The sequence below is a fragment of the Bufo gargarizans genome, chromosome 9 (genome assembly GCF_014858855.1).
Source record: "Bufo gargarizans isolate SCDJY-AF-19 chromosome 9, ASM1485885v1, whole genome shotgun sequence".
NCBI lineage: Eukaryota > Metazoa > Chordata > Amphibia > Anura > Bufonidae > Bufo > Bufo gargarizans.
The window spans coordinates 636267-655263 of NC_058088.1; the positions used below are offsets into that span (position 1 = coordinate 636267).

Consider the following 18997-nt stretch of genomic DNA (forward strand, 5'->3'; position numbering starts at 1 on the left):
CACTCTCTTCTCCCCCCCCTCCCTTGTCACTCTCTTCTCCCCCCCCCTCCCTTGTCACTCTCTTCTCCCCCCCCTCCCTTGTCACTCTCTTCTCCCCCCCCCTCCCTTGTCACTCTCTTCTCCCCCCCCTCCCTTGTCACTCTCTTCTCCCCCCCCTCCCTTGTCAGGCTACTTTCACACTAGCGTTCGTCGGTCCGCTCGTGAGCTCCGTTTGAAGGGGTTCACGAGCGGACCCGAACGCAGCCGTCCAGCCCTGATGCAGTCTGAATGGAGCGGATCCGCTCAGACTGCATCAGTCTGGCGGCGTTCAGCCTCCGCTCCGCTCGCCTCCGCACGGCCAGGCGGACAGCTGAACGCTGCTTGCAGCGTTCGGGTGTCCGCCTGGCCGTGCGGAGGCGTGCGGATCCGTCCAGACTTACAATGTAAGTCAATGGGGACGGATCCGTTTGAAGATGCCACAATATGGCTCAATCTTCAAGCGGATCCGTCCCCCATTGACTTTACATTGAAAGTCTGGACGGATCCGTACGAGGCTATTTTCACACTTAGCTTTTATATGCCAATATAATGCAGACGGATCCGTTCTGAACGGAGCCTCCGTCTGCATTATTATGATCGGATCCGTTCAGAACGGATCAGATCGAACGCTAGTGTGAAAGTAGCCTTACTCTCTTCTCCCCCCCCTCCCTTGTCACTCTCTTCTCCCCCCCTCCCTTGTCACTCTTTTCCCCCCCCCTCTCCCTTGTCACTCTCTTCTCCCCCCCCCCTCCCTTGTCACTCTCTTCTCCCCCCCCTCCCTTGTCACTCTCTTCTCCCCCCCCCCTCCCTTGTCACTCTCTTCTCCCCCCCCCTCCCTTGTCACTCTCTTCTCCCCCCCCCTCCCTTGTCACTCTCTTCTCCCCCCCCTCCCTTGTCACTCTCTTCTCCCCCCCTCCCTTGTCACTCTCTTCTCCCCCCCCCTCCCTTGTCACTCTCATTCTACTCCTCCTCCCCCCCCTCCCTTGTCACTCTCAGTCTCATTCTACTCCCCCCCCTCCCTTGTCACTCTCAGTCTCATTCTACTCCCCCCCCCTCCCTCCTCTCATTTCCTCCCCCCCTCCCTCCTCTCATTTCCTCCCCCTTGTCAATGTCACATCTAGTGTAGCGTGGCCGAGCTCTGTTCGCTCCGCGGTACAGGAGCTTTTGTTTCCTGTACCCGGCTGACAGGAAGTGCTCACTTAGTGTGCACTTCCTTTCAGTCCGGCCGGGTACAAGAAACAAAAGCTCCTGTACCCCGGGCCGGACCGAACAGAGCTCGGCCACGCTACACTAACAACTCAGCAGTCTGCAGCGCAGGCAGGCTGCGCAGCACTGAGCCGGCCGCTCAGGAGGCTCAGCATGAGGGGCGCCGCCGGCCGCCCGCCCGATCCTTTAACAAATTTTTTATTATTTTTTTTGTACCTCAACGGGCGCCCCCTGCTTCTGGCAGCGCCCCGGGCGGCCGCCCGTCCCGCCCGCCCCTAGAAACGGCCCTGATGCTCTGTTCCATGGCCACCCAGGACTTGCTGTCAGTGTTTCTCAACCAGTCAATGGTTCGGGACATAAGGATAGCCTTCCCATATAGTTCAGGGTCTGGCAATCCTATACCACCCGATGAACGTGACCTAGATAAAAATGAGTAGGATATTCTCGCTCTCCTGCCATTCCATACGAACATTCTGAACTTTTGTTTCAGGGCTGAGTAATAAGACTTTGGGATGGGAATTGGGAGCACTTGTTGGAGGTATGTGAGACGTGGGATAATAAGAGCAGAAAGGATGTTTTTACTTCCAAACCAGGATAGGGTAGATGCTGATTTAGTGAGTTTTTCCAGGGCTAAGAATAGGGCAGCCTTCAAAGGGATATAATTAAGTCTGAAGAGGTCTGAGATGGTAGGGCTAATTTTCACTCCTAGGTAGGTGATAGTTGGAGAGGACCAATTGAAGTGAGAATCTTTCATTAAGGAGAGTTTGAGTTGTGGTGAAACACCCGTGCAAATGATGGTGGATTTGCACTCGTTGATCTTAAAATTTGAAACTAGACTGTAGTTCTGTAAATGTTCCTGAATTAGGGGGAGAGAGGTCTTAGGGTTTGATGTCATAATCATGACGTCGTCTGCAAATGCAGCGATCTTGTGGGTCCTACCTCCTAGAAACAAACCCTTAATCTCAGTATCCATCCTAAGCCTAGACAAAAGGGGTTCCATGGCCAGGATGAATAATAGGGGGGATAGTGGGCAACCCTGACGAGTTCCGTTTCGGATTTGAAAGGGAGACGATAGGTCACCGTTAACCATCACACGGGCGGAAGCCTGGTCGTACATGGCAAATACAGCCTTGATATATGGATCAGGTAGGCCGAAGAAGGTGAGAACATGTCGTAAATAATACCAATTTATGCGGTCAAACGCTTTTTCAGCGTCGGTGCTAAGAAGTAAAAGGGGAGTGGAAGTATGTCTGGCATAGCAGAGAGCGTTGATGACTCTGGTTGTATTATCTCTACCTTCCCTATTACGCACAAAGCCCACCTGATCCATATGCACCAGCAGAGGGAGAAGGACTGCAAGGCGGTTGGCCAGTAGTTTCGCGAGTATTTTTAGATCAATATTCAGGAGAGAAATTGGCCTATAGTTTGCACATTGCTTGGAGTCCTTCCCCTCCTTTGGAATCAAGGCTACATGAGCAGACGTCATATCCCTAGACAAAGGAACACCCTGTAGGGACTGGTTGCAGACCGTGAGTAGATGCGGCATGAGCTGTTTTTTAAATGTTTTGTAGTAAAATGCCGGTAGTCCGTCTGGGCCCGGACTTTTCCCCTGGGGCATTTGGGCTAGGGCAAGAGAGATCTCTTCCATGGTAAATGGGGCTTCCAGCGAATGCTTTTGGTCTGCCGACAGCGTTGGGCAGGTAGTAGACTTAAGATAAGCCTCCACTAATGTGGAGTGAGATGTTGGGAGTACGGTGGGAGGGAGGTTATACAGGGCTTCATAGAAGTCTCTAAATTGTTTGGCAATCTTGAAAGAGTCAAATACTGGGTCGCCCTTAGGAGAGGACAGTTGGTGAATGTAATTGTCTTCTCTTCTAGATTTAATTCTATTCATCAGGAATTTTGTGGCCTTATCCCCGTGAGCAAAAAACTTGTACTGGGAGTTGAGATAGTATTTAGCTGAATTGTTGTTTAACAGGGCTTTCAATTCGGCTCTTGCCTTGGAAAGCTCTTGAAGATGGGAGTCAGAGGGGGTATTCTTATGGGTAGATTCTAGTTTGTTAACCTTAGAGAGGAGATTATTAATATTACTCTCCCTGGCTTTCTTTAGATGCGATCCTAAGCTGATAAACTCGCCTCTGATGAAAGGTTTATGAGCATCCCAGACGGTTTGGGGCGAGATTTCTGGCAAAGAGTTCAATTTAAAGTATTCGTCTAGTAGTGACGCAATTTTCTTTATGTAATCAGGGTTCCCAAGGATGAATTCATTTAGTCTCCAATTAAAGTTCTTCGGTTAGACTGAGGCATTCTGAGCGGATCTGCATCCACTCAGAATGCATTGGGGCCGTACGGATGCGTTCAGGGCTGCTTGTGAGAGCCTTCACACGGAACTCACAAGTGGAGCCCCGAACGCTAGTGTGAAAGTAGCCTTAATCCTCATTCACACATCAGTGTTTTGGTCAGGGATTTCCATCAGTGATTGTGAGCCAAAACCAGGACTGGAGCCTCCCCAGACATAAGGTCTAAGGGAAAAATCTGCACCTGTTCTGTGTTTAGAGCTGCACCTGGCTTTGGCTCAAAATCACGGATGGAAATCACTGACCAAAACACTGAGGCATGAGGCATTACAAGTATTCTGTAGCATAATCAGCACCTCTGCCCATCAATCATTGTACCAGGTTTTGGATATATAATCCTAACTCACCTCCAGTTATATTCTAGCAGAATAATTTCCTTTTCCCCAGTTTGGCTGCAGCTATACATTCTGGACCCTTGCTTTAGGTCTCATTCATAAGACCGTAAGAGACATGTCTTATCTTTTGCAGAACGGAGGCACGGATCAGAAGGCCACGGAAACACTGCAATACAAAATATAGGACATGTCCTATCTTTTCTCGTATTTTGTGGATCGCGGAAACAAGTCAATAGGTATGCATCTGCAGCACGGATTGCACACGGACGGTGCCCATGCTTTGTGGACCACAGAGCCATTGCCATGCGTTCGTCCAAATGGGCCCTTATGAACAGCTATGTTTTTTTTATCTTAGTCTTACTACCGATCTGAAGAATGCTTCATGCAGGATGTCAGTCTCTCCTCTGTGGCTAACTTTTTGTGAACTACATAATTACAACATCATCTGTCTATACCTCCCAAGAGCTCTTGGATCCCTGCTTTACCCTTTTTACTCTTTATGTCTCTATGTATATAGAACTGTTCATATCATTTCTTTTTAAGAGAGCACTGATATAGTAGGTGATGCCCTGCAATGATTAGCTGCAACCTCACCCGACTCACATTAACTGGCTATACTATCTGTGTGTGTCCTGTGTGCAGAATCTCCAGTGTATCATTTGAGCTATAGCTTCACACTGCACTTACATTCCTCTGCTTATAAGCACTGACAAGGAGAAACCATTCACAAGTAGGAGGCAAAGAGACAGGCTAAAGCTGTATATAAGGGTATGATCCCACTTAGAGCATTGACCAGCACCACTTACACAACAGTGTTCACAAAATGACCCTTAGCAGCTGTGCGCTTAAGCAGCTTTTTTCATCAATGACGCTAACTGGACATTCATGTTGTGGTTAACAGGTACTGTGCCTTTCAACATTGTGTGATGTTTCTATTGTTAACTGGTGGGCTTTATAGGGTAGTCTGGTCTCTAGTCTTGAGTGGAGATAGTGGTAGAAAATGTGGCCCGGATCAAAATGCAACATGCTAAAATATTTTACCTACAGTGGTGCTTGCTTGCCCATAGTAGCAGGATGGGTGTTTGCTATGACCACTGCTACCCAGTCTCATGATCTGATCAGTCCATAGGCAATTCTTCTAGTAGAGCTGATGCCCACTGTGGTTCAATAGGCAAAGTAAACATAAAATATGATGGGAGCTGAAAATTGGTGTGGGGTTGTGAAGTTATAGTTGCTGATGGCCCTCATCTGTACAGGATGTGGGATATGAGTTTTATGGCAATGGTGCTGAATAACTTATTGGCTTCTTTTCTTTTACTTCTATCCTCAGGTGGCCACCCTGAATGAGATAGGTTGAAATGGCAAGTTTGTTGCACATTTTATTTCACCTTTCTGTATTATGAATTGGCAAGTTACAGAAGTTCATAAAAGGGTTGTCTGGCATTTCAAAAGTTCTTGAAAGCCCACAAGTGTGCAAGTAGCTGGCCTCCAGGGCCGATTGTGTCCCAGGTCTATAGGAATGCCGAGTGGTGTGGTGCAGCCTTATTAGTCTCTGTGTGTGTCACGGTGCTTCGACCTGGATACCGTCGCTCCCCAGGGTTTGGCTCCGTAGCAATAAAGGTGAAATTAATGGTGGAGATGGAGAATAAGTAGAGTCCAGGCTTTATAAAGTTCAATAGCTTTACTTGAATCAACTTTCATCAGTACAAGAAGTGATCTTTCTCTTGGTTCCAGCCGGTTTTGGCATAAACTGGCAGGCAAACTTAAATATTCTGCTTTATCTCCCTCTGCTGTGCTAAACTTGACTTTAGTCTAGCAGCTGGCCTTTATGACTGTTCTGGTACCTTTGTAATGGGGTGCGTTTGGCTGTTGACCCCCTCACATACTCTGTCTCTGAATCTGTAAGGAGTCCTGGCGCTCTATTAGCTGCTTTCCTGGAGAAACCCCTGTTGCAGGAGGTTGCCTGATGCCTCCCCTCACTGCTCCATCTTTACACATCTGCTTCCAACACTAGCCTGGAACAACTAAACTAGAACTTCCTGCAGCCTTTCCCATGGTAGGAAGCAATACTAACCCACCTCTGCCCAACGGGGGTGGGTGGAAAGGTGAGTTCCATTATATCTAAATATCTATCTGTCATATCCACTGCCACCTGCTGGTAAACTAAACATATTACATGGGCATAATAGTTTCATAGCAATATTATGCATGCACAGTGTAGGAGGACCTGGAATAAATACACAGATTACATAAGTTTTAGCCTATTAGAGACAGTAGCTACTAAAAATGTACTACAAAATAATAAAAGATAATATACTCTCCAATTAATACTTTCTCCATTGCCAGCACTGCCACTCTAGTACTCTTTCTCCTCCCTTCTGTGTTTGCATGATGGCAGCAGGGATGTAGATATATATGGCACGCAACTGCTGCAGCCAATCACTGGCATCAGTGAATTTGTGCCATATACCATTGAGGCCAGTAATTGGCTGCAGTGGCTATGTGTAAAATGTGAAAACATCACTGCTGAAGCATTGTAAATACAAACTAGAGGTGAGGACCTGAGCGACTGTGCTGGGTATAGCTGGAAACTAAGTGGTGAGGATGCAATCTTTTATTATTTTAATGTATTATTATTTTTTTTTAAATACATTGAACAACCTTTTTATACGACTCTAAATTATGCAGTGTTGATATAAGCATATCCAACCTTACCATGACCTCCAGAACTAAACTTCTCCAGAATTGGAAAATGCCCCCTGGCACCAAAGTCCTCCGCATTGTCAATGAGAGCTTCCCTCACTGCATCACAGCTGCACAATACAACGACAGGATCCATGCCCATGTGGATAGTGTATACCGGTCCATACTTTTCACTCAGCTAGAAGGGAGGTAAGCAAAACAAATTGACACAAAAAAGATTAACATATTCTATCATGAACTAATTGGTCAACATAGATGAATGTTAAGCCAATTGTGAGAAGAGGGGAAAAAGAAAACTTTTTTGCACTGATTGTGAAAAAGAACAATTTTATGCATGGCACAGTGCATGGCACTGTAAGGCACACGATGGAAGGCACTGCGGATGGCATTCTGGATGGCAATGTGGATGGCACTGTGGAGAACACTATGTATGGCACTGTGAATGGTTGCTTGGATGGCACCATGGGGCACTGTGGATGGCACTGTGGGGCAGTGTGGATGGCATTGTGGGGCACACTATACTGTACTGTATGGCACTGTGGGGTGCACAATGGAAAGCACTCTAGGGCACATTGGATGACACTGTGGGGCACATGATGAAAATCACTGTGGATGGAACTGTGGGCACTATGGAAAGTACAGTGAGATGCACTAAGGATGGCATTGTGAGGCACTGTAGATGGCACTGTGGGGTGCACCATGGATAGCACTATGGATAGCACTGTGAATGGCATTGTGGAGCACACTGTATGACACTGTGGATGGCATTGGGGGGCACTATGGATGGGACTGTTGGGCATACTATGCAAGTTACTGTGGGGTGCACTTTGAAGCACTGTGAATGGGATTGTGGGGTATACTGTGTATGGCAATATAGATGATATTGTTGGGCAAACTATGGACAGCATTAAACCCAAGTTTTGAATGAAGTGACTTTGTATGTAGCATCCGAAGCTAGCTTTGATCAACAATACACTTTACCTTTGTACAGCTTGCACTATCTACAGGTAGTTTGCATGTATTGGTTTAATTACCCTTTCACACTCTACACATAGATTATGACTACATATACAATATGATATCACAAAAAATTGCTTATTCTATAAAGATAGTTTCCTTCAATGTTAAAAGATGCATTCCTCAGCACAATATTATCAAATTATGCCATTGCTAAGAAAATCCTGCTATTTTATTTCAAGAGACTCATTTCAGGAGACACAAGTTACCAAATTTCTCATACTCAATGCTACATGATACCATAGTTGTCAACCTGTTTCTGCTTCAAAGGGGTCAATACTGTGATATGAAATGATTTTCCCTTTACGCACATTGACACTTTTACAGATGCTGAAGGCCGATGTCTGCTCCTAAATTACTAAAACACCAGTTAAGTTTATTAGCCTCTATGCTTCCAATCAAGGTCGATTAGCTTGGGTATCTCCTTTACTCCAAAGTCTAAAAATACAAAATTCAACTTAACATCAGGTTCTTTCTTAGATTCATCCTCTACCACTGGTTAATAGACTAAAACGGAAGTTAGCTGATCTTAGCAGATTCTTGGAGACTACAGGTCCCTAAGGAAAATAGGTTATTCATTTTATTCTTTAGTCTATTTCTCATGTTTCATTCAAAATAGAAACTAGCTCTTTGACAAGGATAGATCTAACATGAAGATTTAATGGGGTGTTCCTGTTGTTACAGGTTATCTCCTATCCACAGGATAGGAGATAAGGGTTACATCAGTGGATGTCCTACTCCTTCTAATCATGAGAACCTTGGAACATTTCAGAGCCCCCAGAAATAAACAGAGCAGCAGGTTGAGACCATTCACCTCAAAGGGATTTAAGGAAACAGCTGAGTACTGAGCTTAGCTAATTCTGGAACTCCCATAGAGATGAACTGACCAGCAGATTGCATGTTCATTTAGAGCAGGCATGCTCAACCTGCGACCCACCAGCTGTTGCAAAACTACAACTCCCAGCATGCCCGAACAGCTTACAGCTATCAGCCTACAGCAGGGCATGGTGGGAGTTGTAGTTTTACAACAGCTGGAGGGCCGCAGGTTGAGCATGCCTGATTTAGAGGGACTCAGTGCTGGTATGTCACCCTGAAGTATCCTAGGGCTTATATTTATTTTTTCCTTCTTGTTTCTCACTTTAAAAGAAAAACATTTCTCTCTCTCTCTCTGTTTTGGGCTAAAGCAGGTTTGGTACAATTTACATGGAAATTGGTATATAACAACCTCTAGTCTCTTAGGGCTCAGAATTTTTAGGAAAGCATATTATCTCTTTTTTTTTTTTATGATGCCTTAACAGGGTAAAATGCCTTCCCATATGACACGCACGAGTGTCAGAAGATAAAGTGGCTTGTTCTGAACAAGCCTAGGAAATGTACCTTTTTAATTGGGAGCAGCAATAGTAGTGGCAGCAAAAGCAGCATGGCATGGAACATAAAAGGCAGTAGATTGGCTGTCTATGGGTAGTAGTAATAATAGTAGTAGTAGTTGTGATGGTAGTGGTAGTAGTGGCAGATGCGCAGCATTAATCTAGGTGCAGGGCGGGAGGCATCCGGGCCTGCGTCTTGGACAGGGGATTGGCCAGCACGTAACACAGGGGAAGAGGAGGCAGTGGTGTGACCCACAGACACAGATTGTGGACACAGGCGTTCGGCCTAACTATTAGGGTGCTTTGATGACATTTGGTGGATCATGCTGGTGGTGATGCGGTTGCTAGTGTTCACGCCCTGACTAATTTTGGCCTGGCACAGGTTGCAAAATACTATTCTTTTCTCAAAAAAGGGCCATACTGCCGAACACCTACCCCTTAGCAAGGGAGATTTACGCAAGGGGGTGCTCTGTGGAACAATTGCAGGCCTGTTCGGTGGTGCCCGCCTTCTACCTTTTGCAACCCCACTGCCTCTTCCAGCCTGTTGCAGTGCTGCAGATCCCTCCCCCTCTGTACTGCTCTCCTCGCTCGGCTTGTTGGCACCTTCACAGGTTGGATCAGTGACCTCGTCGTCCAGCACCTCCTCTTCCACTTCCTCACTCTGATCATGCTCCTGATTTGTTGACCTAACCACAACCTCAGTGATTGACAACTGTGTGTTATCCTCTTCCTCAACCTCTTGAGACAGTAATTGCGGTTGAGTCATTGGCAACGGTGTCTCATCATCATCCACCTCATTAAACACAAATTGCCATTCCCTACCGTCATGTTCTTGTGACTCTGGATGGTCAAGAGGTTGGGAATCAGGGTACAAGATCTTAGGTCCCTCTTCAAGTGTTCCAAATCAATTAATGGCGATGCAAAGAGGTCCACCTGCTCGCACTGGGCTGACTTCAAGAGTGGTGTCCACCCTGAAAACTGGGACATGTAGATAGGTATTTTGAACGACTGTTTTTTATTTTGTGCTCTGGCAGCAGATAGTTTCATCTCGCCCAGGGCCATGGCCTCTGCGTGCACCATCAGCATCACGGCCACTTCCCTGTCCCTTACTGCTTGTAATTATAATTGTTTTTGCTAATATTTTTCCCAATATCTGACCCTGACGCACGCTATTGCAGCACAGATGTGACAATTCACTGCAGACACCGTTTATAGGCAAAGTGTGGATAAATTAGGGAAAAAGTATATTTGTTTTCGCTTTAATTTTTCCCAGTATCTGGCCCTGACACACGCTATTGCAGTGCAGATGTGACAATTCACTGCAGACAACGTGTATAGGCAAAGTGTGGATAAATTATGGGAAAAAAATATGTTTGTTGTCACTAATATTTTTCCCAATATCCGGCCCTGACACACAGGAGGTATTGCAGCACAGATGTCACAAGTCACTGCAGACACCCTCTATAGAAAAAGAATTTCAAAGTATGAGGAAAAAAATCGAACACTACTTTGCAAGATTAAATTGATCCCACTACACACAATTGTCCATAAAAAGACTTTTGGGTCTCTGAAACGTTTTTCTGTTGAATATATGGCGATCACACTCCCTACAGGTGGGAAGACAATGTAATAAAGCAGCACGAAATGCAAGCAGAATGCTTGGATGTATAGGGAGAGGTATAAGCAGTAGAAAGAGTGAAGTGCTTATGCCGCTGTACAGAACACTGGTGAGACCTCACTTGGAGTATTGTGCACAGTACTGGAGGCCATATCTCCAGAAGGATATAGATACTCTAGAGAGAGTTCAGAGAAGAGCTACTAAACTGGTCCATGGATTGCAGGATAAAACTTACCAGGAAAGGTTAAAAGACCTTAATATGTATAGCTTGGAAGAAAGAAGAGACCGAGGGGATATGATAGAAACTTTTAAATACATAAAGGGAATCAACTCAGTAAAGGAGGAGAGCATATTTAAAAGAAGAAAAACTACCACAAGAGGACACAGTTTTAAATTAGAGGGGCAAAGGTTTAAAAGTAATATAAGGAAGTATTACTTTACTGAGAGGGTAGTGGATGCATGGAATAGCCTTCCTGCAGAAGTGGTAGCTGCAAATACAGTGAAGGAGTTTAAGCATGCATGGGATAGGCATAAGGCCATCCTTCATATAAGATAGGGCCGGGGCTATTCATAGGATTCAGATATATTGGGCAGACTAGATGGGCCAAATGGTTCTTATCTGCCGACACATTCTATGTTTCTATGTTTCTATGTTTCTACACTACCTGTCCCTTCCTAATCGCAGCTCTCCCTGACTCACAATGAGCCGAACACGTGTCATCGGGTGCTATATACCAACATGGCTACTGACATTATAGTGATTGCAGTACTTACCTGCACGTTTATTGGCTGCTTAGCAGCCGCTAAACGTGCAGGGAGGGGACTCGAGCATGGAGCTCGAGCACATGCGGTACTCGGCTACTGGGCTCGAGCCAAACAGGCATGCTCGCTCAACACTAGTCAGGATCAAAATCCAAGGACTTAACTCACAAGGACCTCTGCAATAAACTATATGCAGCTATTTGCAATCACTCCGGCAGAATCACACTCAGCACCAGCACTCCGGTTATTTAAACTCCACTTATTCACAAGCCCACTTAGTACAGCAAGCCCCAGGCCGATTTTTGCAAATCTGACATGCGTCACTTTACGTATGTGGTAATAACTTTGGAACGCTTTTACTTATCCATGCCCTTCTGAGATGTTTTTTTCTCGTGACACATTGTACTTCATGATAGTGATAAATTTGAGTCAATATATTCACCTTTATTTATAAAATAATTCAAAATTGACCAAAAATGTTCTAAATTTGAATTTCTCTACTTTTAAGACAGATAGTAATACCTCATGAAATAGTTATCAATCAACATTCCACATGTGTCTGCTTTATGTTGGCATAATTTTTAAATGTTATTTTACTTAGGACGTTAGAAGGCTTCAAATTTTAGAAGCAATTTTTTAAATTTTCACAAAAATTTCTAAAACCATTTTTCAAAGCACCAATTCAGTTAGAAAGTGATTTTGAGGGGCTGACATAATGGAAACCACCCATTAATGACCCCATTTTAGAAACTACACCCCTCAAATTATTCAAAACTGATGTTACAAACTTTGTTAATCCTTAAGGCGTTCCACAAGAATTAAAGGAAAATGGAGGTGAAATTTCAACATTTTTATTCTTTTATGTTAATCAATTTTTTCTTGCCACACAGCAAGGGTTACCAGTAAAAAAATACTTAATATGCATTACTCTGATTCTGCGGTTTACTTAATTACCCCATATGTGGCGGTAAACTGCTCTATTGGCATGTGCCTGTGGTCAGAAGGAAAGCAGCGCCATATGGATTTTGGATGAAGATTTTGCTGGAATGGTTTTTAGGCACCATTATGTATTTGAAGAAACCCTGATGTACCCCTAAAGTGGAAACCCTCAAAAAGTGACCCCATTTTGGAAACTAGACCCCTTAAAGAATATATTAGAGGGGGTACTGAACACTTTGACCCCCTATGCGTTTTATGGAATTTGGAAACACTTGACTGTGAAAATGAAAAGTTTCATTTCTTCCAATAAAATGTTGCTTTAGACCCAAATTTTTCATTTTCACAAGGGGTAACGGGAGAAAAAGCACCCCTAATTTGTTACCCATTTTCTCCTGAATACGCCAACACCCCATATGTGGTGGTAAACTGCAGTGGGGGCTCATGGCAGGATTCAAAATAGATGGAGCACCATTTGGCTATTGCAACTCAGATTTTGATGGATTGGTTTACGGGTGCCATTGGTTTTCATTTTTTGAGTGATTGTCTTATGTGGGGGCTAATTTTTTTGTGGGATGAGGTGATGTTTTCATTGGTACCATTTTGGAGTACATGAGATTTTTTGATCGCTTGGTATTACTCTTTTTGTGAGTCAAGGTGACAAAAAAAGGCTGTTTTGTCATAGTATTTTTACAGCATTCACCTGAGGGGCCATTTCATGTGATATTTTTATAAAGCAGTTTGTTACGGATGTGCCAATACCCAATGTGTCTATTATTATTATTATTTTTTTTTTTTCTAAGTTTTACACAGTGAAAGCCTTTTTGAACAGAATAAAATCTTGTTTTTGTGAGCCATATATATTATTTTTTGGGGGAGATTGTCTTAGGTATGAGTTCTTTTTTGCAGGATGAGATGATGGTTTGATTGGTACAATTTTGGGGTACATAAGACTTTTTGATCGCTTGATATTATACTTTTTATGAGGCAAGGTGTTCAGAAAATAGTTTTTTTTGGCACAGTTTTTATTTTATTATTTTACAGAGTTCCCCTGACAGGGTGGATCATGTGATATTTTTATAGAGCCAGTTGATATGGATGCAGCAATACCTAATATGTCTACTTTTCTTTTTTTTTCCCTATTTAAAAAAAAATAAAAATAACTTTATTTTGGGAAAAGGACTCTTTTTTTACTTGAAACTTTTTTTTTACTGACCATTTTACATCTAGGGTTAATGAGCCGGCATCTGTGTTTTCACCGATGTCGGCACATACAGCAGGGGTCTGGCTATCAGTCACTGCTTGACCCCTGCAGGTGCTCCTGCACCCGCCTGATCAGCGCACCGCTGTACTACGGCGCTGGTATTTAATCTAGAGCAGTCAGCGGCATACATGTACGGCACTGGTAGCAAACGGGTTAAAGCGCCATTCATTCATGTACATATGAAAAGGGGCATGCATACATAATACAGGCAATTGCACTAAGCATAAACAAGACGAGTTATAAACTGAAACAGAAGGAGAGAGGGCCCTGCCAATCCAATGAGGGCTTACAATCTACATGGTATGGGAGGACACAGTAGGAGAGGGTAAAGTTTGTCATGGTGGTATAGAGGCAGCAGGGTCACTAGTTGTAGGCTTGTCTGAAGAGGTGGGTTTTTAGGTTTCTTTTGAAGGATTCCACTGTAGGTAAGAGTCTCATATGTTGGGGTAGCGATTTCCAGAGTGTGGGGGAGGCACGGGAGAAATCTTAGAGGTGATTGTGGGAAGAGGTGATAAGAGGAGAGGAGAGAAGGAGGTCTTGTGAGGATTGGAGATTGCGTGTGGGGATGTATCAGGAAATCAGCTCAGAAATGTAGGGAGGGGACAGGTTGTGGACAGCCTTGTATGTATTTGTTAAAAGTAAAAAAGTTCCAGCTCACCATACATATTCGGTGCACGGAGTTGGCCGGACCCGTCCTTTGGATAATTGAAAAAAATCTGGAGTCTCCAGCATCTAAAAAAATCTGCGTCATCTTTATTTCAATTCCGGTTAAAAGTACATAGGTAAGACTTCACCACCCTCCACCGCAGGTTAACATGTTTCAAACACAATGTTCTTAATCACCAAGGTTATGATTAAGAACATTGCGTTTGAAACATGTTTACCTGTGGTGGAGGGTGGTAAAGTCTTACCTATGTACTTTTAACCGGAATTGAAATAAAGATGACGCAGATTTTTTGGGATGCTGGAGTATGCATTTGTTAGTATTTTGAACTGAATTCGCTGGGCAATGGGGAGCCAGTGAAGTGAGTGGTAGAGGGGAGAGGCAGAGGAGTAACAGGGTAAGAGGTGGATTAGTCGGGCAGCAGAGTGGAGGATAGATTGGAGGGGTGCAAATGTGCTAGATGGAAGGACACAGAGAAGAATGTTGCAGTACTCTAGGTGGGAGATGATGAGGGCATGTACAAGCATTTTCGCAGATTCAAAGTTGAGAAAGAGCGGATGCGGGAGATGGTTTTTGTGCTGGAGGCGGCATGTGGTGGAAAGGGCTTGGATGTTCGGTCGAAAGGAGAGGCAGAAATTCAAGGTCACTCCAACACAGCGGACTTGGTTGACTGGGGAGAGTGTGCAGCTATTGATCATTATAGATAGTCTGTTGGGGAGTAGTGATGAGTGGGAGGTGCCATATTCGATTTTGCGATATTTCGATTGAATATTCGTGTTATATTTGTCAAAATCGAATATTCGTAATTATTCCAATGATCGCGAATAATATGCGATTTAATTAATCGCGTATTGCGATTTTTCCTTTGATAGTATAAGGCAACGTTCCTATGACTAATTGACTATGGCTAGGCTAATATGTGTATTTCACGAAATTTCGTAATATTGCTCTAACTTCGTCTTTTAGAATATTACGAATATTCTAAAAGACGAAGTTAGAGCAATATTACGAAATTTTGTAAAATACACATATAGATTGTAATTTAGCTAATATAGTGCTATAATCCTTTTTTTTCTAAATTTTTTTTGCCTCTTCTGAACTTAAGTTTTGTAAAATATGTACACTATAAAAAAAATTACTATGGCAGTATATTAGCTAAATTACAATCTATATGGGTATTTGACGAAATTTCGTAATATTGCTCTAACTTCGTCTTTTAGAATATTCTTAATATTGCTCTAACTTCGTCTTTTAGAATATTCGTAATATTGCGCTAACTTCGTCTTTTAGAATATTCGTAATATTCTAAAAGACGAAGTTAGAGCAATATTAAGAATATACGTAAAAAGTTGAAATCGCGATGCGATTAATATCGTATTAATAACTCGAAGTAATCGCATGGCCATTTCAACTTAGCACTGCTATATTCCATATTAGGCTAGAATTAACGAATATGGAATATAGCAGTGTTAAGTTAAAATTGCAATTCGATTATTATAACTTGAATTACTCGGATTGCGATTTCAACTTAATACTGCTATATTCCATATTTGTTAATTCTAGCCTAATATGGAATATAGCACTACTGCTATATTCCATATTCGTTAATTCTAGCCTAATATGGAATATAGCAGTGCTAAGTTGAAATCGCCATGCGATTACTTCGAGATATATTAATCGCATCGCGATTTCAACTTTTTACGTATATTCTTAATATTGCTCTAACTTCGTCTTTTAGAATATTACGAATATTCTAAAAGACGAAGTTAGCGCAATATTACGAATATTCTAAAAGACGAAGTTAGAGCAATATTAAGAATATTCTAAAAGACGAAGTTAGAGCAATATTACGAAATTTCGTCAAATACCCATATAGATTGTAATTTAGCTAATATGGAATATAGCAGTGCTAAGTTGAAATCGCCATGCGATTACTTCGGGTTATATTAATCGCATTGCGATTTCAACTTTTTACGTATATTCTTAATATTGCTCTAACTTCGTCTTTTAGAATATTACGAATATTCTAAAAGACGAAGTTAGCGCAATATTACGAATATTCTAAAAGACGAAGTTAGCGCAATATTACGAATATTCTAAAAGACGAAGTTAGAGCAATATTACGAAATTTCGTAAAATACCCATATAGATTGTAATTTAGCTTATATGAAATATAGCAGTGTTAAGTTGAAATCGCCATGCGATTACTTCGGGTTATATTAATCGCATCGCGATTTCAACTTTTTACGTATATTCTTAATATTGCTCTAACTTCGTCTTTTAGAATATTACGAATATTCTAAAAGACGAAGTTAGCGCAATATTACGAATATTCTAAAAGACGAAGTTAGCGCAATATTACGAATATTCTAAAAGACGAAGTTAGAGCAATATTACGAAATTTCGTAAAATACCCATATAGATTGTAATTTAGCTTATATGGAATATAGCAGTGTTAAGTTGAAATCGCCATGCGATTACTTCGGGTTATATTAATCGCATCGCGATTTCAACTTTTTACGTATATTCTTAATATTGCTCTAACTTCGTCTTTTAGAATATTACGAATATTCTAAAAGACGAAGTTAGCGCAATATTACGAATATTCTAAAAGACGAAGTTAGCGCAATATTACGAATATTCTAAAAGACGAAGTTAGAGCAATATTACGAAATTTCGTAAAATACCCATATAGATTGTAATTTAGCTTATATGGAATATAGCAGTGTTAAGTTGAAATCGCCATGCGATTACTTCGGGTTATATTAATCGCATCGCGATTTCAACTTTTTACGTATATTCTTAATATTGCTCTAACTTCGTCTTTTAGAATATTACGAATATTCTAAAAGACGAAGTTAGCGCAATATTATGAATATTCTAAAAGACGAAGTTAGCGCAATATTACGAATATTCTAAAAGACGAAGTTAGAGCAATATTACGAAATTTCGTAAAATACCCATATAGATTGTAATTTAGCTTATATGGAATATAGCAGTGTTAAGTTGAAATCGCAATTCGATTATTATAACTTGAATTAATCGAATTGCAATTTCAACGTAATTCTCAAATCCGACAGTACATTCTAGTATATGGAGACTTTCCCATGGTGATGGGGACGCTCCATGAGCACGGAAGTTGGCAGAAGCTGCAACGGGCACTGACTGGAGCAGCCAGGAAGCCAGGAATCCAAAGGACAGGTAAGAACAACTTTAGGGAAGTGGGAAAGAAAAAAATATAACAATAAAAAAATAAAAAAATAAAGAATATTCGATTTCGCGAATATATAGAACGATATTCTAAATATTCGCAAAATCTCGAAATTGCGATATTCGAGAAAAAAATTTGCTATTCGAATATTCGTGCTCAACACTATTGGGGAGGTTGAGCAAGATGGGGGAAAGATGATTAATTCTGTTTTATTTATGTTAAGTTTTAGAAAGCAAGAGGAGAAGAAGGAAGATATGGAAGAGAGGCATTGTGGGATTTTAGATAGTAAGGTGGTGATGTCTGAACCAGAGAGGTAGATTTGTGTGTCGACAGCATAAAAGTGATACTGAAAGCCATGGGACTCTATGAGCTGTCCCAGGTCAAAAGTGTAGATAGAGAAGAGCAGGGGACCTAGAACAGAGTCTTGTGGGACACCAACAGTAAGTGAATGAGACTAGGAGGTGGTGTGAGAGTGGGAGATGCTAAATGTCCACTCTGTGGGGTATGATGTGATCCAGGAGAGGGCCATATCAGCGATGCCAAGAGATGAGAGAGTTTGTAACAGAAGGGAGTGGTCAACAGTGTCAAAGACAGAGGACAGGTCAAGGAGAAGGAGGACAGAGTAATGTGGTTTTTTTTGGGCTGTTAGTAGGTCATTGGTGACTTTGGTAAAGGCAGTCTCAGTTGAGTTGTGGGGTCAGAAGCCAGATTGTAGCCGGTCAAAGAGGGAGCAGGAGAAGAGGTGAGAGGACAGATCAGAATGGATATGTTGCTCAAGTAGCTTTGAGGCATATTGAAGAAGTGATATGGGCGATAACTGGACAAAGAAGATGAGTGTCACGATACTAGTGGAGTACTGCTGGAATCCAATGGCAGGAACAAGGCATGTACACAGGAAACACTGGAGTCTTGAATAGGAGGTTGCAGGACTGAAGGATGTAGCAGAGCCAGACAGGCAGAGCGGTAGCAACGGTGCAGGACTGAAGAATGCAGCAGAGCCGAGGTCAGACGAGCAATGGGTCAGGGCAGGTGGCACAGGAACGTAGTCACGCAATCTGGGTTGGCAACAAGAGGTAGCAGGATCTTCACAAAGTAGCAGGGTAAGCCGCAAGAAGGAGGAACAAACCAGAGAGCTAGTTCCAAGCAAGAGGACTACACGAGCAGAAGCTAAGCACAATACTTAAGCAATTAGTAACAGGCTTAAGAGGTTTAAATGTGAAACAGGAAGTAAGATGGCACCCAGCTGAGACACAATCCACCATCTTAACTGAGGGAGAACTTGAGGGCAAGACAATCTGAACTAAACAGACATAGCAGGATGATTCCTGACAATGGGTCAAGTGAACGCTTTTGAGGATGGGTGTAATGGTAGCATGTTTTTTTAAAACCAGAGGGGAAGACACCAGAGATTAATTGTAGGTTAAAGACTAATGCACATACAGTGTCAGCCACATCACCAGATCCCGAAGCAGACATGGCCCTGGCTGTTCTTTGGAAGGTATGCTACATGGCTTCTGCACTTTATTGCTGCCCTTGCAT

The 18997-nt window shown here is 42.6% G+C and overlaps 1 protein-coding gene across 1 annotated transcript in view; it reads right to left on the bottom strand.

The window, feature by feature from the left end:
- LOC122919501 (cytochrome P450 2G1-like) overlaps positions 1 to 18997 on the bottom strand; it is an 85546-nt gene that overhangs the window by 57530 nt on the left and 9019 nt on the right. Inside the window, exon 3 of the mRNA XM_044268565.1 lies at positions 6632 to 6797. Within this exon, the coding sequence (XP_044124500.1) occupies positions 6632 to 6797 (166 nt within the window). The remainder of the gene's footprint in view (positions 1 to 6631; positions 6798 to 18997) is intronic.